Here is a 25574-nt window from a genome sequence, read left to right on the forward strand (position 1 = left end):
GGGACTTGGGTAAGTTATGAATGATGACCTGCAGGATAAGAAAAAAATTTTATCAAGAAAAAAATGGGATGGGGGAGCTGAGAAAAGTTCAGAAGACAAAAGGAGGATCAAAAAAACCCCAATTTTTAAAATTTCCACTCTTCTTTTTATTAGAGAGACAGATGAACAGAGTCTGAGAGCTCTCCCATCTGCTGTTTCACACCCCAAACAGCTACAACATCTGGAACTGGGACAGGCCAAAGCCTAGAGCCAGAAACTGAATCCAGATCTCACACAATGGATAGCAGGAAGCAAATTACTTCAGTCATTGTGGTCTACATTAACAAGAAGCTGGCTGTTATGGGCATTTGGGAAGTGGACTAGTGGATGGGAGTCCTGACCTGACTGTCTTTCAAATAAATAAAATAAATATTAAAAAAGAAGATCTGTGGTCATTGCTGGATTTATCAAGGCCATGGAAATGGATGCTGGAAACAGAAAGAAGGTCAGGCTCCTTGTAGGTCAGGGTTTGGGAAGCTAGGGCCTTGGATAAGGTCAGTTTTACCTGAATGTTATCCAGATACTTGTGGAGTTTAGGTGGAGAGGGTTTATAGTTGGGTGCTGAGGTCTTCCATGAGGAGCAAGGTATCTAAGAAAGTCAGATGAAAGTGATCAGAAGGAGAGGAGACAGGAACCTCAGGAGAAGAGAAGTGCAGAAGGAGGCCTGGAGGTGAGAAGTGGGAGGAGGACATCAACAGTGCCCCTGTTTAGCAGAGAAGCACCATCCTCAGGCAGAGCCAGGGTGCGCTTGGTTTTGGGGGCAGTGATTCCAAAGGGTTTTCATGATGAATAATTCTTCTAGTAAGTTACTTGACTATTTTCTAATTTTAAAAGGGAGTGGTCTCTACGTGTTTTCAATATAGTTAGTTCATGGGAAAATGAATTTTAATCTCTGTTAAAAGGATTATTATATTTTATTATCTTTTCTTGCCTTTTGTTTTCTTTTCTTGGGAAATTCCTACTTCCTCCCTATTCCTCACCCAGGGTGGTGTTTTTGTTTTTGTTTTGTTTTGTTTTCACCAGTTTTGACTATGGGAGAAATTATTCATTCTCAGAAGGCTGCCATCTGTGCTGCAGCCTCCCTAACAGAATCTGAATGTTTCCCTGGAGTTCAGCTTATTTGAATACATTTACTTGTTTCATGTCATTGTCTTTTTGAATTATTTGCTTATTTGAGAGAGAGAGAGGGAGAACGAGAGCACAACAGTGAGCTCCCATTGCTGGTTCACTCCTCAAATGCCCAAATGGTAGGGGACTGGGCCAGGCAGAGACCAGGAGCCTAACTCAATCCAGGTTTCCCACATGGGTAGAGGGACCCAATTACTTGAGCCACCATCACTGCCTTCCAGGGTATACATTAGCAGGAAGGTGGAATCTGGAGCTGGAGCTAGGTATCAAATGCAGGTATTCTAATATGGGTTGTGGGCATCTTAAGCAGAGTCTTGACTACTAGGGCACATGTCCCATTATTGTCTTTTTGAAGGTAGTTGGTGTAAAAGATAACTTTGAAAACTGCTGTATCTGTTATTTTTAATCCATAAAACAACAAATCAATATGGAAACAAAAACTTGTTGCCTGTAATCTGTAGAATAATGTTTATTTAAAATATAATTATGCAGTTGAATTGTCTTCTGTTAATTTTCTATTTCTTAGTTGACTGATATCTGCAATAGTAACAATTAGATATAAAAATATGTTTCAGGGTTTGGCTAGGCTGTCTTTCTTGAATTTGTTATTTTCTGTTTAAATCTTATGAATAACAGCCTTGAATTTAATGGTAACTTGGAGAAGACATTATAACATAATAGAAAAAAAATCCCTGCTGATGAGTCATGGAGCAGTTAGCATGAAAAGCAAAAGAGGCTATTTGCTTATATATAAAAGTTCAGGTTGCATATTCTTTTTCTGGCTTTTTTTTTTCTTTTTCCTAGTCTAACACATTTAACACAGTTTACAAGTGCCAATCTAATTTGCTAGACATTTTGTAAGGTAATAAAGCTAAGCAAAGTCTTTACCTTTAGTAAGCTCATTGGCTTACTAAAACCAATAGGAAGCTGTAGGAAGAGTGAAACTCAAATAATGTGAATATAAGGGAGAATGAGCTAAAGGCTTTGATTGTTCATTTTCTTTAAAAAATTAAATTTTTTTTCATTTTTCATTAATTTTTTTTTGACAGGCAGAGTGGAAAGTGAGAGAGAGAGAGAGAGAGAGAGAGAGAGAAAGGTCTTCCTTTGCCGTTGGTTCACCCTCCAAGGGCTGCCGTGGCCGGCGCGCTGCGGCCGGTGCAGCACGCTGATCCGATGGCAGGAGCCAGGTACTTCTCCTGGTCTCCCATGGGGTGCAGGGCCCAAGCACTTGGGCCATCCTCCACTGCACTCCCTGGCCACAGCAGAGAGCTGGCCTGGAAGAGGGGCAACCAGGACAGAATCCGGCGCCCCAACCGGGACTAGAACCCGGTGTGCCGGTGCCGCAAGGCGGAGGATTAGCCTAGTGAGCCACGGCGCCGGCTCATTTTAATTAATTTTTAATAGACTCAATATGATTTGTAGATACAAGTCTAAGAATATAATATTCCCCTCCTCTGTTCATTTTCAAAAAGGTAATACAAAAGAGAAACTGAAAAAGGAAATACTTGCTTTATGCTCATACAGTTTTCCACATAACATAAATATTTGAAAATCATCATGAATTAGAAATTGGAAAAATAAAACTTTAAGATTTAAAGATATCCACAAATTAACAGAAACTTTTGATTGATATACTTATGGCTAGCAGAAGTTCCCGGCTCAGATATCCTGGCAGAGGGTGGGAGAGGGGAAGAAAATGGAATAACTTCACCTATAATATTTTTATTTTGTTGTTAAACCTGGCTTGTGGTCAGGTTTTTTTTGTTTGTTTGTTGTTTTTTTTTTTTTTTGTATATGTCAACCTACTTGAATTCTTTTGTTTCATGTGGTAGCAGTGATAAACATGGTTTCTCTTTTTTCTAGGAGAGCATATAGATTACTGTGGATATTCTGTACTTCCAATGGCTGTAGAACAAGATATGTTAATAGCTGTGGAACCTGTGAAAACAAACACTCTCCAACTGGGCAACACAAACCCCTTATATCCGTGAGTATTTATGATTGCTGGTGTGTGTGTGTGTGTGTGTGTGTGTGTGTATGTAGTGGACTATTTGTGCCTGAAAGAACTCTTTAGGAAATAACCACATATATAATCATTCATATAATTTATTGAAATTTTGTATCTGATATTTAAAAGAATCTAAGGCCAGTATTTAGTGTTTGTTCATTTTGTTCATTTATTCCTTCATTCAGAAGCATTTACCAAACACTTACCATGTGCTAGGCATTGTCTTTAATACCAGGTGATACAAAGGTGACAATAATTCTGATCTTGCGCAGAGGTATTTAAAATAGTCTACTGAAGTAACTGAGCAGTCAGGCCTAGTATCTGTCCTGTGTTTGTGCGGCACATGGTAAGTCCTTTGTCACAACATCTTACTATATTTTGTATTATTACCTCTTTGCTTACCTGTATCCCTCAACAGATTGTAAGCTCTATGACTGGAGGTACTGTTGTCCCTTTTCTTCAATGCCCTAGCCTCAGCGTGAGGAAGAGAGTCTGGTGCATAACAGATTCAAGTTTCTAGTACAGACACTTTATCAAGTTAAGTTTTTTTTTCTTTTTAGATTTCTAGTTTACCAGGATTTAAAACATTCAATAATGGGTTTTCAGTTTTATTAAATGTCCATTCAGTCTTGAAGATCAGTTTTTTTATAATATGATGAATTACTTTGCTGGGTTTTCTAATGTTGAACCATGTTTGAATCCCTGAGATAAGCCCTATCTGTTGATAATGTATAGTGACCCATGCCATATAATCAAATTTCAGTCAGTGATGGATTGCCTGCCTGATGGTGGTCCCATGAAGTTATAATGGAGCTGAAAAATGCCTATTGCCTATCATGGGTTTGTGTTTCAAGCTAAGTATTATCACAAAAACAACAAGAAATTCTTAGAAAATTAAAGACATTAAAAGTAAAATAGTTACAGTAAGCTAAGCTAAGCTCATTTGATTATTGAAGAGACAATTAAAAAATAAGTTGAGCATAATCTAAATGCACAGTGTTTATAAAGCCCACAGTGGTAGACAGTAATGTCAGGCCTTCACATTCCCTCACCAGTTAATCACTGGCTTCTCAGAGCAACTGCTCGTCCTACAAACCCCATTCATATCAAGTGCCCTGTACAAATGTGCTATTTAAAAAATGTTAAGATCATATTTGATGTGTATCTTTTCTGTTTAGATATGTTTATATATACAGATATGTACCACTGTGCTGAAATTGCCTACAGTTGGGGCTGGCACTGTGGCGCAGTGGTTTAAACCACTGCCTGCAACACTGGCATCCTGTATGTGCACCTGTTCAAGTCCTGGATGTTCCATTTCCGATCAGTGGATGATGGCCCAAGTTCATGGACCCCTGCCATCCACAGGGGAGACCCAGTGGAAGCTCCTGGCTCCTGGTTTGGCCTGGCTGTGCCCTGGCCATTGTGGCCATTTGGAGAGTAAACCAGCAGATGGAAGATCTCTCTTTGTCTCTATCTCTCCTTCTCTCTCTCTGTAACTCTGCCTTTCACATAAAAATCTTTTTTTAAAAAAGTTGCCTATAGTATCAAATAGTATGGGTTTGTAGCCTAGGAGCAATAGAGTATACCATATAAGAGTTAGGGAAGTAAAGATACATTTTCAAGGTAGGTAGCCTCTGCTGTAGGCAAGGGGTATGATTACACCAGGACTCCTAGGAAGTATGAGCGTTCCTCTCAGAATTGTTCACTTTTTGGGTGGCATTCATGGCATGGAAATACCATAACTTATTCACCAATAAAGCACAAGGATGTCTTGAAAATAACTGAAAGGCTCCACACATGTTCATCTTCTGTACATCACATAAGGAGGCGTATGATATCCTTTTACAGGTGATGTTAATTTTGATCATTTGGTTAAGGTGATATCTGACAGAATCTTCCAACATAAAGTTAGTATTAAAAATGTTACAATTAATAACTATCTCATGGGGAAATACTTGTAGTCTATGAAAATATCTTGTTTCTCACCAAAATTTTACTCTCCAATTTTAGCATCCATTGATGATTCTTTCCTGAAAGAATTATAATGGAGTTTACCATGTAGTGATTTTTCTTTTTTAACAATTTATTTATTTGAAAGACAGAGTAACAGAGAGAGAAAGAGAGAGAGAGAAAAGGAAAGGGGAGGGCTCTTTCATTTGGTGTTCCATTCCCCAAATGTCTACAGTGACCAGTGCTGGGCTAGGCTGAAGCCAGGAGCCAGGAACTCCTGCCAAAGGGATGGCAGGAACCAAAGTACTTAGACCTTCATCTGCTGTCTCCTGAGTGCATTAGCAGGAAGTTGGGTTGGAAATCGAGGCAGGACCCCATCCCAGGCACTCAGGTATGGGATTACAGGCATCTCAAGCTGTGACTTTGTGGCTTAACTCAATGTGACACAACGCCTGCCTCCACCACCATTTCTTCTACATCTATCAGGTACTTCAGGGGCTGGCGCTGTGGCATAGTAGGTTAAGCTTCTACCTCTGGCACTGGCATTGCATATGAGCACTGGTTTGAGTTCCACTTCTGATTCAGCTCCCTGCTAATGTCCTGGGAAAGCAGTGGAAGATGGCCCAAGTGCTTGGGCCCTTACACCCACGAGGGAGACCTGGAAGAAGTTCCTGGCTCCTGGCTCGCTTCTTCTGGCTGTTGTGGCCATTTGGGGAGTGAACCAGTAGTTGGAAGACCTCTCTCGCTGTCTCTTCCTCTGTCTGTCTGTAACTCTCCCTCTCAAATAAATAAATCAGTTTTTTAAAGTGTACTTCAGAGGGTATGTGGGAAGTGTGCATTATCTTTTAGTGCAATTTTCCTGAACTTTTTGAAGTTCCCTTTTGGCATTTTACTGTAAGGAAGAGTTTATTCTTCACTTAACTATTTATGCATTTATTAATTTATATCAGTTTAGATGCATGGAATTTTACTTCATTTCTTCCTTTGTAATTGCTAAAAAGGCATATAAAGGTAACACATGGTACTGGTGCTGTGACACCGTAGGTTAATCCTCTGCCTGTGGCACTGGCATCCCATGTGGGTGCTGGTTCTAGTCCCAGCTGCTCCACTTCAGATCCAGCTCTCTGCGATGGCCTGAGAAAGCAGTGTAAGATGGCCCAAGCACTTGGGCCCCTGCACCCGCATGGGAGATCCAGAGGAAGCTCCTGGCTCCTGGCTTCTGGCTTTGGATCGACTCAGCTCCGGCCATTGAGGCCATTTGAGGAGTAAACCGGGGTCTGGAAGATCGATCTCTCTGTCTCTCCCTCTCATTGTCTGTAACTCTACCTCTTAAATAGATAAATAAAAAAAATCTTTAAAAAAGTAACACACGCTCATTGCCAAAAAATTTTCAAGAACTACAAGTGTATGTGATTAAAAACACACATACCTTTTTCAGGAGGTAACGCCTATAAATGCTTTGGGTTTTATACCTTCAGGTCTATTCATCTGCAAACATACATAGTCAGCATATCAGGTCCCCACTTTGTACCAGGCACATAGTTTCGCTTTTGTTACATTTTTGTGTTTCTTTTTTCAGCATAGATTCTTAGTTTGTTCAATGTGTGATACTCTACTAGAATCATGTATTTTGTGTGTTCGTTCTTTTTCTTAAATTGTACAGATGGCAAAATTGGATAGGTGGTAGGAGAGGGGGGGACTATCACTTTGGGTCTGTTTCAGCTGGGGGTCTGCCAAACGGCAGGCCCAGAGGATAAAGCATTCCTGTGGTTTACACCTGCAAACTGAGGTCCAACGTGAAAGAGAAAACGGTTGTAGGTTATGCGATAATACATTTGTCGTCTCTGTTTCAGGAAGTAAAAAGGGTTGTTTGGAGGTAGTTTAGTCATTAAGGCCTCTACAGCTTCCCCTTTTTACTTTTAGCAGCAGCTGGATGTCTTCGTTGTTTCAGGGTAGACTGTGAAGTACGTAAATTCAATGCTCAAGGAAATGTCAGTATCGCTGTTTTGACACAAGATGGCAGCAGATAGCCATTGATTTTTTTTTTTACAGTTCAAGGCCTCCAGATTTAAATCCATGTTGTCTTTTGTTTTTGCAGGGACTTCAGTACTAGTTCTAATAACATTCAGATCGACAAAACCAAGCCTCTGTGGCACAACTATTTCCTATGTGGATTTAAAGGAATTCAGGTAAATTGGTTTGTAAAGCACCTACTAGCAAATGAAATTGTGGTGTGTACTATGTCACATTTTAAAATTTGCTGTATCAATTTTTGTTTCCTTTCAGTACTAATGTACATTTCTATTTTGCTAATTTATTTTTCACAGGATGGGGGAATATGAATGTTTCTGGGTATTGCTCATAGCAGGTGGTAGTGGTCTTTCATAGATAGCTGGCTGTTCATAAATCAGGTATATCTGACAAATGTCTGTCTTGTTTTTAAATGACTGGGTTTTTTCCCCCTCATTTATTTGAAAGATAGAGAGATAATGATAGAGAGAGCTCTTTTTCACTCCCCAAATACCTGCAACCTCTAGGGCTGGACCAGGCCAAAGCCAAGAGCCATCAGCTCAATCTGGGTCTCCTATATGGGTGGCAAGGACCCAAATAATTGGGTCCTCACCACCTCCTCTCAGGGTGCACCTTAACAGTGTGCTGGATTGGAAACAGAGGTGGGACTTGAACCAGTCACTTCAGTGTGGGACATGGACATCCTAACTGCTGTGCCAAACACGAACCTCCTCTGTCTGGTTTTTGAATCTTTTGAAGATCCTTTCTCATAATACTGTTTACATTTTGTTCCTGAGCTATAAAGGAGTACACTGTAGTAGAATTTAGAGTTGGGCAGTCCTGAATTTCAGTCTCTATGCTACTCAGGCGTGTAACTTAGCCACATAAGGCTCAGATTTATCAGTAGATGTTACTGCTCTCTTAACAGAGGTTGTTGTGAGGATAACACAGTGTGTGATGTTGTTAGGCATCCAATAAATGGTAAGTAGTGTTGTTACTGCTTACCTCAGATGGGGTTAAAAAAGATACAGTGAAATACACTAGTGTATTTTCCTAGAAACATTGAATAATTCCCTTGAAAATATCTAATGTCATGTGTAAGAACAAGGAAATACTTCCATTTTCATAAATTTTAAAAAAGTATGAAGGACAAAATAGAAAATGGGTATTTGGGGGCTGGCGCCGTGGCTCACTTGGTTAATCCTGCGCCTGCGGTGCTGGCATCCCATATGGCTTCGGTTCTAGTCCCGGCTGCTCCTCTTCCGATCCAGCTCTCTACTATGGCCTGGGACAGCAGTAGAGGATGGCCCAAGTGCTTTGGCCCCTGCACCCGCATGGGAGACCAGGAAGAAGCACCTGGCTCCTGACTTTGGATCGGCGCAGCTCCTGGCTATAGCGGCCATTTGGGGAGTGAACCAACGGAAGGAAGACCTTTCTGTCTCTTTCACTGTCTGTAACTTTACCTGTCAAATAAATAAATAAATATCTTTAAAAAAAGAAAATGGGTATTTGCTTTTTATAACAATTTAATATTTTAGACAATTATGTTATTGGTAGTGGCTCTTGGAGAGAATCACAGGCAAAGAACAATGAGAGGTAGATTTTGCTTTTTAGACCAAAAGCAGATATGTTAACTCTTGTTTTAGAGAGCTTGTGTTCCTGACTGCCCGGTGGTCATATTTACAACTTATTCGTGTGTAGCCCAGGATTCAGTGGCATATCTGTTACAGAGATGCATCAAATGCATAGTCCTGAACTCTAAATGTGGTATCTTTTCTTAGAGTTACCACATTCATTACTGTCTTTTGTGTGTGTGTGTGTTTTATTTCTCCCGTGGTAATGACTTATGGGAAAAGTTATTGGCAGGTTCTAAACCTTCAAACCATCTGGCTTGTCAGAAGTATTAGTGGGAATTACAGTATTTGGAAGCATTTGCCTGGCAAATGCAGTTGTGTTTTCCATACAACAACAAGTCTGTTTGTAGTGTGTGGGTAAAATGGCCTAAATAATGCACGTTGTGTTGTTTTTGAGCATTTTGTGTTAAAAACCTTCCTCTTTGGTTTGACAACTTATGTGCAAGAGCAGGTTTGTACAGTGAACTTCTAGCAGAAAAGTAGTATAAATGTTTGCCTGTTCAGAAACCTTCAAATTAAAATACTAGAAAGTTCCAAAGAATAATCTGTTTATACAAAATTGAACATGTATCCTTTTGGGATAGAGCTATTACAGAACTTGGCATAAGCCATTTGCATTTTTGAATCTGTTGTACATTTTAATTTAAACACTGTGTGATAAGTTTGTAAGTCTGACTCACATTCAAGACACCCTGTAGATCAGTTTATAGTTAAATAGATAGTATCCTACAAGGATTATTTTTTTAAGCAAGCTGTCTGACATTCTGTATGAAAGGGCACTGGCAGCAGCAGTGTTTCAGTTTATAATTTGTATTTCTGGAAAGAAATTTTTCAATGACTTGAAATAAAAAAGAGAAGCACATCCAAGTGAATCTCTTCTTTTGTGGTACGTGAGTTTTGCCAGCTAGGAGAAAAGGACAAAAAAAATTAAGGAAAGAAATGGTCTTTTATTTGCAGAGTTTTGTTGTTACTCTGGCTATTCTATCTAGTGTATTGAAATTTCTCCCTAGAATAATGTGTATGATGAAATGCATAATTAGGTAACATAATAGCATTTCATACTTTGGTCTTGAGTTGCGTGAGCCTTGCAAGGATGAGGGTACTTTTTCTTGAGGAGGAGGTGGCCTTGAATTTATCTTTAATCCTAAACCACAAAGGCTATATGATATCACCCAGTGTCATAGTCCTAGTTAGTCCTGTGAGTATATTAGAGCTTTGTGTCTAAGTCTGAGTCTTATTGTTTCTTTGGACTTCCCCATTTGTAGAAACAGAGTTTCCCTGCCTTGTTTAGAGTCTCCATTCTCATTTGTGGCTGAATTCTAATTTGGCTGTCTTTAAAGCTACCATATGGCCAAATTGTATCTATAAACTTGAGGAGAAATCTGGATTTCCTCATATAGCTGACTTCCATTAAATCACAGTGACAGTATGCTGGCCCCGATTTCTAACTGCAGTGGGAATCTGAGAACCGAGACCTATTCCCAGCTCCCTCTGTGTGATATTGGGAAAGTCGCTTAATCTCTTGGTGCCTAGGTTTTTCTGTAAGTAAAATAGAACTGAGAAACCTTGAAACTCTGTTTTCCAGAGGACTTTCTGAAGCGAGACAGTGCATAGAAGCCAGCACTTCTCTAGGCGTTAGAATTTTTATAATGAAAGAACACTGGAGATGTACTATGTGGAGTTTTAACCCACTTTGCTGATAATTGTGTCTTTCTTTTCTTATACTTGACACGTTGAACTATCATTGTCTTTTTTTTTTTTTGCATTTGCTCAAATTCAATATATAAGAACATTCACGGCAATTTTAGGAAATGGACCAGTAGCTTTTTGTTGAACAAAGTAAAAAAGTGATCTTCAGATTGCCTTACCCATTGGCCAAGAGCCATTAAATAAAATGTTATGTATAGTCCCAATTAAATTGAATTGTACAACTAGTTTCTATAAATATTATAAGAAGTCTACTGGTGAACCTCTGTTCTCTGAAGGTTATACTACTCCTTAAATTCAACACTGAAATGACTATTGCTGTTTTTCCTTATGTTCTTAGGAACACTTTGGTCTCAGTGACCTGACTGGAATGAACTGCCTGGTAGATGGAAACATACCGCCAAGTTCTGGCCTCTCCAGCTCCAGTGCCTTAGTTTGTTGTGCTGGCTTGGTGACACTCACAGCACTGGGAATGAACCTATCCAAGGTAACCACCTTTTATAGTAGTGCTCACAGCAGCCTTTCTTTCTAAAGGCATTAGCATCCGAATCTCAAAATCAGAATATCCTTCAAGACCAAGAAACCTTGTGTTCCCTGAAAGGACAGCACAGGTGGGCAAGCATGTTAAATTACCAAGTCTTGCTTGTGTTAAATCACTATAAGATAGTGAGTGAACCGATCTATGAATACCTGTATTAAAATGTTCTTGGATTAAGTATGCAGTTTGAAGGTATATTTCAGTGACTTCATTAACAAAGTACATTTAGAGCAAGAAATTCTAGGTCTTGTGGTTGAATCTGCTTATTTGCACCTAAAACCTTAAATTTAAATATTTGACAAGCAGTGGGTGAAAAGGATAAAGAGCAGGTAATAAAGGAGCTGAACAGCAAATCTGTTTATGCTGGCAGGTTAGTCACTAACATAAACTAAAAAAAAAAAAAAAATGGCATTTAAAAGAGGAAATGCTTATTTAAAGGAAATGTAAATCCTGCAAGAGGCCAGAAAGCCTCAACTTTACAAGTTCACATAAATCTCTGACTTGCAGTTCGGAGTGCATGTGCTCAGCTTTAATTAATGTTTTGGCATTCTGGTTCAAATAAAATGTTATCATAGGTTCTTCTCTGCCCCTGTAAGACACTGCAAAGTTTACAGGTAGTTTGGGAACAGACTAGGCAGCAGGCAGCAGAAGAGAAGGTCAGTCACATACTTAGTCTCTTTTAAGTGTGTTTAAATTTTTAGTTTGAACATTTTATATGTGGGGAAAAGGAAAACAATGAAAGAGAAGGCAAAGTCAAAGATAGAATGAATTCTTTGCCTTAGTGTCATGTGTAAGTATACATAATTAGTCCTTTGTAAGCAATGACTTATTTGGGGCAGGTGATAAGTAACTAAGGATATTTACTTATTATTTGATTTTAAAGAAGAGAGAAAGCTAGGGGAAAATAGGTTCAACTTTCAGTCTGGTAGTTTGTTCATTTGTTTTTTCATCATTCATCCACTATTTATTTAATGGCTGCTTTGTGCTGAGTAATGTTGAAAGCACTGAGATATAATACATACCATCTTAAACTTTACTGTACTTATGGTCTTAAAGGGGAATAGAGACAAATATATAGGCAGTTATAATGTGGCAGTTGGGTAAGTAGTGTGGTATGGGAACAGATTTAACTCAGATTTAGAGAGCATAGGACATCTCACCTGAGACATAAAGGAGTCAAGGAATTGTAGATATTAGTCAAGAAGTACTAATGGGGGATGGCATTTGGCACAGTGGTTAAGAGACCATTTGGGATGCCTGCATTGCATATTGCAGTGCCTGGGTTTGAGTCCTAGCCTTCTACTCATCCAGCTTCCTGCTGATATTCCGCCTGGGAGGCAGTAATTGTGGCTCAAGTAAATGGGTCCCTGCCACCCATGAGGGGAGACCTGGATGAATTCCAGGTTCTTGGCTTTGGCTTGATCCTGTCTTGGTTGTTGAAGGCAATTGGGGGATAAATTAGCAGATAGATCTCTATCTTTGTCTCACTCTCTATGTATGAAAGAGAGAAGTAAAGAAAAAGAGAAAAAAAGAGAGAAAAGAAAGAAAATGAAAGAAAAAGAAAGCAGGAAGGAAGGAAGAAAGAAAAGAGGAAAGAAACAAAGGAAGAGAGAAAGGAAATCAAATACAAGACAAAACTAATGGAGGAGTGAGCTTTTGGTATAGTTGTTGAGATGCTGTTTGGGATGCCTACAACACATATCAGAGTGCCTGGGTAGTTGGGTTCCTGCTACCCACATGAGAGAACTGGATTGAGTTCCAGCTCCCAGCTCTGCTTGGACCAGCCCTGACTCTTGTGGGCATTTGGAGAATGAACCAGTAGATAGGAGCTGTCTGTTTCTGCCTATCAAATAAATAGAATAAAATAAAGAAAAATAAAAAATGTTAATGGGATTATAGTGCTAATAACATGAGATAGGGAAATATCAGGTGGGAGGAACATCATGTGGAAACAATCTGGTATAAGAGTGATCAGGCGGCCGGCACCGCAGCTCACTAGGCTAATCCTCCGCCTTGCGGCGCCGGCACACCGGGTTCTAGTCCCGGTCAGGGTGCCGAATTCTGTCCCGGTTGCCCCTCTTCCAGGCCAGCTCTCTGCTGTGGCCAGGGAGTGCAGTGGAGGATGGCCCAGGTGCTTGGGCTCTGCACCCGCATGGGAGACCAGGAAGAAGCACCTGGCTCCTGGCTTCGGATCGGCGTAGCGCGCCTGCTGTAGCGGCCATTTGGGGAGTGAACCAACGGCAAAAGGAAGACCTTTCTCTCTGTCTCTCTCTCTCACTAACTCTGCCTGTCAAAAAAATAAATAAAAGTGATCAGGCTTGTTGAAGGAACTAAAAGGGGTTCAGTAAGTGTGGAACATGTAGTAACTTGGGTAGCAGGGTAGGAGATCAGATGCTGGGCCTTGTAAAAAATGTTGAACAATTTGCACTTTATCTTGATTTCTATGGAAAACCATTGCAGGGTTATAAGAAGAGGGTAACATGATCATGTCTGAATTGTGACAAGGTTAAGTTTAGATTTGAGTGTAATAATGTTGTTGTCAGGGGTGATTTGGTATAGGGAAGTGGCACTGAGAATGGATTGGATGAAAGATTCAAGGCACATCTCAGAATCATTAGGGCTTGGCCATTGATTGGGTGTAGGGATGGGGGACAGCAGGAGTCAAGGATTCTACCCATGTCTCTGGCTTTATTCATTGGAACATAGATGGAAAATAGAGTTGATGGAAAATTGATCTGACATGCTGAGTGTGAGGGTCTCTGCATTATGATAAGTTATTGAGTTGTTACCAAAAAATCTCTGAAATTCAAGAGGGAGATCTGGCTTTGAGACGGTCAATTGGAGAATCGTTAGTGTTGTCATTGGCTTTTGAATCTACAGGAGTGGATGAGAACACCCAGTAGTGGAATTTAGAGGACATATAAAGAAGATGAGGACAGAGCCCCATAAGCATGAACACTGAGGAATGGCAAGGGGAGATGTCCACCGACAAGACTGAGTATCCCAGTCAGTAGGAGGAAAACCAGACAGTGAAATAACAATAAAGGAAGATGATGTTTCATGAAGAGAGTGGCAGTGTTGTCAGATGCTTCCAAGAGGGTGAGGCTTGAGAAGCTTCCAGGGAAAAGAGCAACAAAGAAACTGAACAAAACTTTGGGAAGGACAGTTTAGAAAGGAAGTGGGGTCGGGAATGGGTTGAAAGGTTTATGAGGGAGGAGAAACTGAGAAAGGTGTGTCGATACAAAATGTCTGGCAGTGCCTGGACAACAAGATCCTCTGGTGTCTGAAGGGAGGTGTGAAGTCAAGGAATTCATTTCTTTTTAGGGAGGTTTGGTAAAAGTTTTTTGTGTGTGTTTTTCTGGCCCTTTGATAATGTGACTATTAAGGGGGAAAGAATAAAAGACAGAAAATGAAACATTTGAAGCTTTAGAATTAGTTGTGCTATTTCTGTTTTCAAGGTCAAAAAAATAGCAAAGAATATTTTTGTCAGAACTGACTCCAAAGTCTACAGCATAAAGGGAGCAATGTGTATCTTCTGGCTTTCCCCGCTAATCTAAGTTGTAATAAAAATTCGTATTTTCTAGGGGATGAACATAATTATTTGGAAAGCCCGCCCTTCCTTCCTTCCTTCCTTCCTTCCTTCCTTCCTTCTTTCCTTCCTCTTTTTTCTCAAGTCAGAATCTTTGATTGAGGAGAAGTCCCCAATTTTCTGAGTCTTTAAGTATGATCATATTTATGATTTTTGAAAATCATAAAATTTCAAGATAAAGTAGTTAAAACTTTTCTTTTTATGGGTGTATCAGTGTCTCAGTAGTAAACAAATGACATGTGGGATACAGAACTTAATAAAGCAACTACTTACAGAGGTGTGAGCAAGGTCAAACAAAACAACTAGGAAGGGTTTCCTTAGGAAGCCAAAGGAGCTATGGCTGTGGAGAAATACAGTGAAGCAGGGAAAGAATGGTATGGGTGAGAGTAGCAAGGAGCAGGAGTGGAGGAGGGGGTTGGTTCATTGATGTCAGTCTTCTGGTGTCGAGAAAGTGTGAGAACAAGGAGCACAGGGACAAACAGGGAATAACCAGCCTATTTGATATGGACACTGTACCCCACGCCACTGCACACAACTGCTGCAAATGGGGCATGGTAGGAAGATGTAGAACTTGTTAATTCTTTAAATGTTGCAGGTTTGAAACCAGTAAAACAATTTGGCTAGTCAGTCAGAGAGTTTAGAAACCAGAAATCATGAATCAGAATGGTACTGATAGGAGAGAGTATGGTGTGGTAAAAGGCTTTTTTGGATTTAAGATGTCAGAATAAACACATATTTACTCTTTATTTCTTGGTTCTTTAGTCTTTTATCAAAAGCCACTCCCAAACAACAGGGAAAATAAGACAAGGAAACACAAGCCCCAGCTTTGATAACCAAAGAGACATAAATAACCCTAAACCACAAAATATAAAGATGGAAAGTGGGTGGAAAACTGGTGCATGACATAGCAGAGTGGAGAAAGGTCAGGGCCAAGTGCCTGTGGACACAGAGAAAGATGGAAAGCAGTCTGACTCACGCTGCAGCCCTCTGGAAAGGCTTAGGGAGAAATCAGCACGATGTGATAGCTGGGAGCCCATCTGAAAGTCTTTATTAGAATCAGTCAGACCCTCAAAGCCCGCTCTCAACTGAGACCATTTCCATCCACCTTTGCAGGAGTCTTTGGAGAAACAACCAGAGATCATCTAGACTTGGGGACACTGAGCACTGAGAAAGGCAGGGCAAAAAACACATTTGAGAACTGGGGAATTAAAGGACAGTCTGTATTTGAACAGTGAAATTTCCAGTTCCCTCCTACTGGCAGCCTCACCACCTTAATAATAATCCATTAGGATAATTGGTGGATCCTTCTTAGAGGAAATGCAGCCATCCTAGAGAAAAGACCTACAGACACTGATATTTGGGGAACCCCTTTCCTCAGAAATTCCCCAGCTAATCTGTAATCCCATTGGAAGCCCATATGCATAAATCCTAATCATCTTCCAAATGATTCATTCTTAAATATGATAGGGCATCAAGATTAATCAGATTTTGGAGGAAAGGCCTCCCAAATGAAGCAAATAAAAACCCAAAGAGAAAACAGGAACTCAGAGGAGACAGACACAATGCTGTGAACAGAAGACTGCATCAAAGAAGACATGCTTGCTGTCCTTAGAGATGAAAAAATGATGGGGATGGAGTTGTGGTGCCACTGGTCAATGTCAGCATCCCATATGAATGCCAGTTCAAGACCTGGCTGCTCCACTTCCAATCCAGCTCCCTACTAATGCACCTGGGAAAAGTAGCAGCAGATGGCCCAAGTGCTTGGGTCCATGCACCCACATGGGAGACTTAGATGGAGTTCAGGCTCCTCGCTTCATCCTGGTCCAGACCTGGCTGTTGGATAGTGAACCATTGAATGGAAGATCTCTCTCTGTTTCTTTTCTCTCTGTAACTCTGCCTTTAAAATAAATACATAAATCTCAAGATAAAAGTTAAATCCTTGAAAAATAACAATTTTTAAAAACAGGAACAGACAAGAGGATAGAGCTTTGGGATATTAAAAATAGGATCACTAAAACAAGTTCAGTGAAAGGATTAGAAGATTCTCCGAAAAAAAAGAGGTGGGTAATGAGAAAGAGAAAATAAGAAAATTTATGATCACTTCCAGATATCCAAATTACAGCTAGTAAGGAAAAACAGAAAAAAGTCATTAGAAAATTATTTTTAAACAATATTTCTCCAAAGTGAAAATGTAAATTCTGATCGAAATGGCTCCTTGGGTATATGCATATTAAATGAAAAAGGCCAAAACAGAGCATATCATCTGGGAATTTTCTTTTTTTTAAAGATTTATTTATTTATTTGGAAGGCAGAGTTATAGAGAAGCAGAGAGAGAGAGAGAGAGAGAGAGAGAGTCAGTCTTCCATCCGCTGGTTCACTCCTCAAATATCCGCAATGGCTGAGCTGGGCCAATCTGAAGCCAGGAGCTGGGAGCTTCTTCTGGGTCTCCTACACAGGTGCAGGGGCTCAAGGACTTTGGCATCTTCTACCGCTTTCCCAGACCATAGCAGAGAGCTGAATCAGATGTGGAGCATCTAGGACTTGAACTGGCACCCATGTGGGATGATGGCACTGCAGTTGGCGGCTCTACCTGCTATACCACAGCACTGGCCTAATCATCTGAGATTTTTGAAACTCAAGTGTTAATAGAAAAGAAACTAAAAGCTGATGGAGAGAGCAAGAGAGAAGGGAGAGATAGATCAGAAAGTCAGGAATAAAAATTAATTTCTCAGAAATGGTATTGGAAGATAGAAGGTAGCAGTATAATGTCTTTAAAATATGAATGAGTTTTAGCTTAGATGCTCTGTTTAAATGTGAATATTGAATAAAACATTTTCAACATGCAAAGTCTAAAAGTTGAGAGGAAGTAATTCAGAAAAACTAGAGAGTAATCCAAAAAAGAAGCTGACAAGGGTATTAGGAAATGGAAAATCCAACACTGGAAAAAGGAGTTGGGTATTTATAGAACACTGAATAAGGGAAATTGCAATATAACATCATAATATCTGGTAGCTTAGAACACAGTAAAGATTAGAATGAGAAGAGGAAGGAGAAAATGGAGCTCATAAATCCTAACAGAAAAGAAGTAAATCTGATAAATCTTACATGTTCAATCACATGGCAAAATGAATCCAGATTTTTTTTTTTTTAATTAGGGAGATAAAGAGACAGAGGCCTAGCTGTGGCTTCACTTCCCAAAGGACTTCAATGGCTGGAGCTGGGAATGCAATCTAGGTCTCCCATGAGGGTGGCAGGGACCCAGCTACTTGAGCCATCTATGCTGCCTCCCAGGAATGTGAATTAGCAGGAAGCTGAAGTCAAGAGCCAGGGCCAGAACCAGGAATTGAACGTAAACACTGCAATATGGGACACAAGGTTTATTTTATTTTATTTTATTTTAATTTTTTTTATTTAAAGAGCATAAATTTACAAAGTACAGCTTATGGATTACAATAGCTTCCTCCCCCCCGTAACTTCCCTCCCACCCACAACGCTCCCCTCTCCCACTCTCTCTCCCCTTCCCCTTCGCATCAAGATTAATTTTCAATTATCTTTATATACAGAAGATCAATTTAGCGTATATTAAGTAAAGATTTCCACATTTTGCTCCCACACAGAAACACAAAGTGTAAAATACTATTTGAGTACTAGTTATAGCATTAATTAAACACCTAAGAGTAATTGTGTATTAATTACAGAGTTCAACCAATAGTTTTAAGTAGAATATAAAATGCAACTTTTGTATTGTTGTGGCTCCCCCCCACAACCTCCCTCCCTCCCGTGGCCCTCCCCTCACCCACTCCCTCTCCCATCCCGCCTTTCATCACGTTTCATTTTTAATTACCTTCATATGCTGAAGATCAACTTAGTATATACTAAGCAGGGATTTCAAGAGGTTGCACTCACACAACCGAACCAGGTATAGGGTATTGTTCGACTAGTAGTGTTGTTTTTGAGTTTCATAGTTAAACACATTAAGGACAGAGATCCTGCGTGGGGAGCATGAACCCAGTGACTCCTGTTGTTGATTTAACAATTGGTACTCTTATTTATGATGTCAGCAATCACCCGAGACTCTTGCTATGAGCTGTCTAGGCTATGGAAGCCCCTTGAGTTCACCAACTCTGAATTTGTTTAGTCAAGGCCGTATCACAGTGGAGGTTCCTTCCTCCCTTCAGAGAAAGGCGCCTCTCTCCTTGATGGCCTGATCCTTCTGCTGGGGTGTTGTTCACCAGGATCTTTCATTTAGATTGTTTTTTTGCCACCGTGTCATGGCTTTCCATGCCTGTGAGACTCTCATGGACCTTTTAGTCAGATCCGAATGTGGGACACAAGATTTTAACCACTAGGCTAAACACCTGCTCCTGAATGAAAGTAATTTTACAGAGTTGTTGTAGGGTTTGGGAAGGCTTGGGCAGATATACAGATAAAGCTAAGAGAGAAAAATGAGCCAACTGTTAAAATTTATAATAGAAAGGAAATCAATAATTTTTCAGGAAATGGCTCGTAAGTGAACAATAGTCAGAATACTTCATATACTGAGTACAGATTTAAACAACATTTTGGCATAATTTATTGAGAAAGATGAGGGTGGACAGAAAGGTGGATATAATAAATTAAAATCCTCATTTGCCTTAATAGGAAAGCATTAGATAAAGTTAAAATTGGAATAACTGGGAGAGACCATTTTATTCATGTTTTAATAATTTGAAGTGAGAACAAAAAGCTGAAACTGCCTGTATACACACTACAATGGGGATGGCATGAGGGGGTAAGAGCTACGGATTCTTGTTCTCAGGCTTTTGGCTCCATATGATTTTTTAGATTATGTGCAAATATCCCTTTGGTGAAAGTGAAATAACGACAAGGATAGAGAGGAGAGATGAATAGTCATACAATGAAAATTAAAAGGAGCAGTGGATGACCTCAATGACCATAACTGGGGGTATTGGAAGATGAACAGGCAGGAAGGGATTCGGTGAATCAAGGCTAGAGATGGAGAACAGATGAGCTGCTGCAATGGGACTAAGTAAGAAAGGGCCAGGGGAGGCTTGATGGTGGGTTTTAGATGAAAGAATCCAGAAAAAACAGGCATCTTCATTTAATGGCAATAGGCTGTTCTAAAAATCAGATGTTCTGCAGAAAATCATTTTGCAAGACCCGATTTCTTATTAAACAGGAAAAAGTATTATGCATGATTCCTCAACTCAAACATTTCTAACTTCCCACAATGTTAGAAAAACACAGAGAAACTTCCTCTACACAGAAGTAGGGTAAAAAAAAATGCTTAAACCCATTTTCTTTCTTTTAAAAAGTTTTATTTAGTTGAAAGCCAGACAGTTACACAGAGAGAGAGGGGTCGGGGTGGGGGAAAGAGATCTTGCATCTGCTGGTTCACTCCCCAATAGCTGCAATGGTTAGAGTCGGACCAGGTTGAACCCAGGAGTTTGGAGCTCCATCTTGGACTCTAATGTGGGTGGCAGGGGCTCAGGCACTTGGGCCATCATCTGCTGCTTTCCCAAGTACATTAACAGGGAGCTGGATACTAAGTAGAGTAGCCTGGACTCTAACTGGTGCTCTTTGGGATGCTGGCATCTCAGGCAGTGGCTTAACCCACTTCGCCACAACACTGGCCCCTTAAACCAATTTTCTTAGACATCAAACAGTTAATATGACTGTTCACAAACAAGTCCCTTACTTATTAATACCTGTGTATCTTCTCTGTTGACACCTGGTGTTAGCATTGCATGCTGTTTTGTTTGCAATGTGGGATTGAGGTCTTAAACTGTAAATATATATTTCCTATATTAGCACCTTTCAAAATGTGTTGTATTGGAAGATACAAATATTCTATGAAGTTTGATTATTAAAAAAAATTAAGAAGTGTTCCACTAGGAAAATTTTAGTTGCCGAGATACTCTGTAAAATATGCCTGCATCTTGTTAGCTTAAGAGTTCGGTTGCTTTACCATATATGTGTTCTGCTTCTATCTGTCCTTGGAGCTGTCTTTGAAACCCATGAAGGAAGGATCAAGTGCCTCCTAAGGATCTTAGGTTGGAGGTAGCTGGCTGAGTTGGGAAACAGGTTGCAACTCCAAAAGCTAGCCTCGAGTAGTAAGGTGGGTTGTGCTGGCTTCTACCCACAAATTCATCCCTCTGCTGGAGTGGGAAGAGAAGGGGTGTAAGTTTTGAATTTAATGAGGTGTGGACTGAGCAAGAGCTGTTCAGAAGACCCACTTTGGAGGATCTGGGGGATACAGTAGAAGAGACGTCTTCGGATATCTCTACTTTGGCATTTTGTCAGAAACACAGTTAATGTGATTCCGAATAATTCAGAATACAGATTGGCTATGAAAGGTTTCCTTGAGATTTGCAGTCCAGTGAGGAAGATGGGGAAGCTCAAAGTTGGCCTCAAGAATCTTACTCATTCACTGGGAAGACTGGACTAATAGGACTAACACTGGATTTGCTTGGGAGTGCTTTCCAGAGAGGACAGTGTTTCTAGCCACAGTATGAACTTCTGTCCCAAGTCCTGGAAGCAGTGACTCCCTGACATTTACTGAACACACAGTATGTGTCAGAAGAATTGTTCTAGTCACCAGAGATACCACTGTGCAGAGTGTCAGGGAAGCCCCTGCTTTCATGGAATTTCCATGCTGCTGCTGGTGGTGATGGTGAGAGATAGATAATGAAAAGCTAGAGAAATGCATATATAAAAAATCATATATGGCTGTGAAGCAAAACGGGCTGTGGCAAGGGAAGTCTGCTAAGTTAGCTAGGGAGCTGGAAGAAATCCAATTCCAGGAGGGGACATTTGACAGAGTCCTTAACAGAGCGAACAGAAAGGAAGCAGAGGGAGCAGCTGGTGCATAAGCCCTGAGGTGAGAGCAAGCTTGAGTTCGACCCGTGTAGCTGGAGCGCTGACTGCTCGCTGCTCTGAGTGAGCAGTAGGGTGGTGGGAGGTGAGCTGAGAGGCAGCCAGGGCCTGTAGAGCTTTCTCTGGCTTGTAGTCTAAGTGTGATAGCAAGCCTTTGGAGGGTGGTGAGTTGGGATGGCAAGACGTGCTTTACGTCGGTGGAGTTCTTTGAGCTGGGAGAATCATTCCTGTACCCCACCCAGGCAAGGGAGCAGACTCTAACAAGAAAGGAAAACGTCAGTGCCCTTCTGGAATGTACCGTGCATGGTGGAATATTAACAGAGGATTTATAAACGGAACATCTATCTCTTGCAAGGTGTGGAGTATTTCAAGTATGCATGGAGAATAAGGTTGAATAATGGCTCCTTGGTGAAGTTAAACAGGGAAGATTTCATGTAAGAAAACGTTAAAGGAAGGGAAAGCCGTGTCATGACACAGAGTCCTGGGAGGCTCGAGAGCATTTCAGACAGAGTGAACCCATACATGTAACCGTTCTCTGAGCCACTTTATAAGTGTTAGCTGAAGCCTAGAGATTCTTTTTTTTAAATTATTTTTATTATTATTTTTTTGACAGGCAGAGTTAGACAGTGAGAGAGAGAGACAGAGAGAAAAGTCTTCTTTTCTCCATTGGTTCACCCCCCAAATGGCCACTATGGCCAGCGCACTGAGCCAATCCGAAGCCAGGAGCCAGGTGCTTCCTCCTGATCTCATATGTGGGTGCAGGGCCCAAGCACTTGGACCATCATCCACTGCCTTCCTGGGCCACAGCAGAGAGCTGGCCTGGAAGAGGGGCAACTGGGACAGAATCTGGCGCCCCAACCGGGACCAGAACCCAGAGTGCCAGCGCTGCAAGCGGAGGATTAGCTTAGTGAGCTGCGGCGCCAGCCAAGATTCTTATGCAGCTTCAAGAAGGTCCTTGAAAAAATTTATTTGACTACAGGGAAATTTTCAAGTTGCTGAAGTCCCTGAACAGCTATAACTTATTCAGTTTCAGTGGGTGAATTAATGGTATAGACATGGGTTGATGCTCTTTAGAGGGGAGTTTTTCTTATTTTTTAAGGAATACGAATTTCATAAGAACGACTTTAGGAGTACAGTTATTTTTCCCACCATAGCAGCCCTCCCACCCACACTCCCACCATTCCTCCTCCTCCCTCTCCTGTTGCCAGCCCCATTCTCCATTAAGATTCACTTTCAGTTAACTTTGTACACAGAAGACCAACTCTATTCTAAGTCAAGATTTCAACAATTTGCACACACACATACACACAACTGTTTGAGATCTGGTTTTGCAATTAACTCTCAATACAACTCATTGAGGACAGAGGTCCTGCATGGGGAGTTAGTGCACAGTGACTCCTGTTGTTAATTTAACAAGAAGGGAGTGTTTTTGAAGTTTGAAATCCACACTATGCAGGGGACCTAAGAAGAATAAGTGGGATTTTCTAAGCTTTCACTTCCCTGAGTTGATAAAGGCTGTTTTCTTGAGAAAGTTTGGGGCTGTGCTAATCTTCTCCTGTAGCTACATTTAAAGAAATACTCCTCAGCCTTCAGAATGAGACTTTGTGCCTGCAAAGTCAAGCCACATCTACATTACACATCGCAAACACTCTCATAATCATACAAAGGTTTAAGCTATGATTTGAATGTTTCAATATCAGTTTGCTGCATGTTACAAGAAAAATCAGAAACCAATTTGCACTGTCACTAATTATTATGTTTAGAAATCCATACAAGGACATTGTTTCAGTTTGCTTAGAATAACAAAAATCTCAGCCATATAATGGTTAAGGAGAATAGTAGTTTAAAACATTCTAGCCAGATGTTGACTGCTAATGAACTGCAGCAGCACAGCCTCAAAGAAGATGGTAAATCCAAAATACAATCTTTGAAAAGAATCTCTTGATTAAGTGTTGAACATGGACACAGGCCATGTGCTCACTGGTTCAAAAACAAGGAAACTTTAGTGTTAGCTCTGAGTGACCAGTGTTTAAATACTCATGTATATGAAATTTTAAGTTAATAAAAATGTAAATACAAAACCATTCACATAGTTTTATCAATTAAAAACCTCCACATGTTTCAGTCATGTGGGACGGTGTTTGTATCTCTGCATTCTTTTTTAGGAGTAGGATTGGAGACTGAATCATTTATTTAATGATTATGAGTAACTTGGATTGTGACTAAGCTGTTTGATTGCAGATTAGCGGGCTTGCTTTGCAGAGATTGTTTAGGTCACCTCTGTGTTTTTTTTTTTTTTTTTTCCATTTCCGCCCCTAGGCTAACTACATGTTTACCTTTAGCATAAACGGAGGCAAACAAGACTAATTAAGGAATAGCAGATTGGAAGAGTATGGGTCACTGTTTATGAGTGGTTTCAAATATAATCACTATTGCTGCAAATTCATATGTATTCCTGTTCATGTTTTGAACTTTTACTGTGATCGTTAGATTCTTATCATTATTAGGTCACTGTGTTTAGAGGCCTCCAAACAGTTAAGTAGCACCCAGTATTTAAATAATTAATTGGAACAGTGGGAATGATGTTAAGTACACCATCTATGTGCCTAGCCCTTAACTACTACATTTATTGTATGCATCTGACATCCCCAAAGATGAAAATATAAAGATAAGTAACTTTCCTACCAAATTCAAGGTGTTTTTTATCTTCTATTAATTCATATTTCACAGGAGTGATAGGAACCACCTTGGTTAAGAATTACCCCTGTGCTGACTCCAGAAGAAGAACTACTAAAGCTCACCTGGACTTTCTCCCCTTTTGTGACCGATTCGCTCTGTGACTTGTGAGGACTTCTTTGTGCTTTAGTGTCTGTTTCTTTTTTATTTTATTTATTTATTTATTTATTTATTTATTTTTGACAGGCAGAGTGGACAGTGAGAGAGACAGAAAGCTCTTCCTTTGCCGTTGGTTCACTCTCCAATGGCCGGTCCAGTGTCTGTTTCTAAAATGAAAATGAGAGGCTGGCGCTGCAGCTCACTAGGCTAATCCTCCGCCTTGCGGCGCCGGCACACCGGGTTCTAGTTCCGGTTGAGGCGCCGGATTCTGTCCCCGTTGCCCCTCTTCCAGGCCAGCTCTCTGCTGTGGCCCGGGAAGGCAGTGGAGGATGGCCCAAGTCCTTGGGCCCTGCACCCCATGGGAGACCAGGAGAAGCACCTGGCTCCTGCCATCGGATCAGCGCGGTGCGCCGGCCGCGGCGGCCATTGGAGGGTGAACCAACGGCAAAAGGAAGACCTTTCTCTCTATCTCTCTCTCTCACTGTCCACTCTGCCTGTCAAAAAAAAAAAAAAAAAAAAAAAAAAAAAAAAAAAAGAAAATGAGAGTAGTTCTTTTAACTTCACAGGGGTAAATCAGTGACATTGATTTAATACCTCTAGTTCTCTGATCTTTCTCATAGATTTTAGAAAAGTTTAACAAGAATATTTGCAAGAGAAAGGATTTAACAAGAATACAGGCAAGAGAGGAAAATAAATTAGCAATCAGGGAAGTTTCTGTAATTGTATGAAGTTTTTTTTGGAGGTATTGGTGGTCATGGAAACAGTTAGGAGGCAAACTGTATTACATAGAGAAAAAAGTGACTTGAAAGATAATGGCTAATGAATGGAGACTGTTTAAGGTATGCATGGCAGCTTTGGAGAGACAAGATTTGGAAGTTACTACTGAAAAACATGACCTTAAATTTCTATGTTAGAATTTATGTGAGAGTAAAAGATGCCCCCCACCATTTCTATTAATCACCTAGATGTTTTATGCACATCATCTCTTAATTTGTGGTAACTTTGTAAAGCAAGATTTACAATTTTGCAGAGGAAAACACTGAGGCTCAGAGAATTTATATAATGTGACCAAAGACAAATAACCTATGAATGGAGTTATCCAAGTTCCAATTGACATGTATTTGAGCCAAAACAAGATACTTTTCTACTTAACTCGTGCTGTTACCCATGGTATAAGGTACCTTAGGGTCTAATGTAACTGGTATCAGACACAGTGACCACCCGATAAATGTGGTACAGCCCAACATTTTATGATTC

At 40.4% G+C, this 25574-nt stretch overlaps 1 protein-coding gene across 14 annotated transcripts in view; it reads left to right on the forward strand.

Moving 5' to 3' along the window:
- Positions 1–25574, forward strand: part of GALK2 (galactokinase 2) — a 145429-nt gene that overhangs the window by 29602 nt on the left and 90253 nt on the right. For all 14 annotated transcript variants that reach the window (XR_016218094.1, XR_016218096.1, XM_008269030.5 and 11 more), the window contains 3 exons: positions 3031–3154; positions 7227–7317; positions 10820–10966. Coding sequence is in view for 12 of the 14 variants with exons in the window: in XM_008269030.5 (XP_008267252.1) it covers positions 3031–3154; positions 7227–7317; positions 10820–10966 (362 nt within the window). In the remaining 2 variants the exon portion in view is untranslated. The remainder of the gene's footprint in view (positions 1–3030; positions 3155–7226; positions 7318–10819; positions 10967–25574) is intronic.

Source organism: Oryctolagus cuniculus, chromosome 12, assembly GCF_051225735.1.
Source record: "Oryctolagus cuniculus isolate XC-2025 breed Fujian yellow rabbit chromosome 12, ASM5122573v1, whole genome shotgun sequence".
Classification (NCBI taxonomy): domain Eukaryota; kingdom Metazoa; phylum Chordata; class Mammalia; order Lagomorpha; family Leporidae; genus Oryctolagus; species Oryctolagus cuniculus.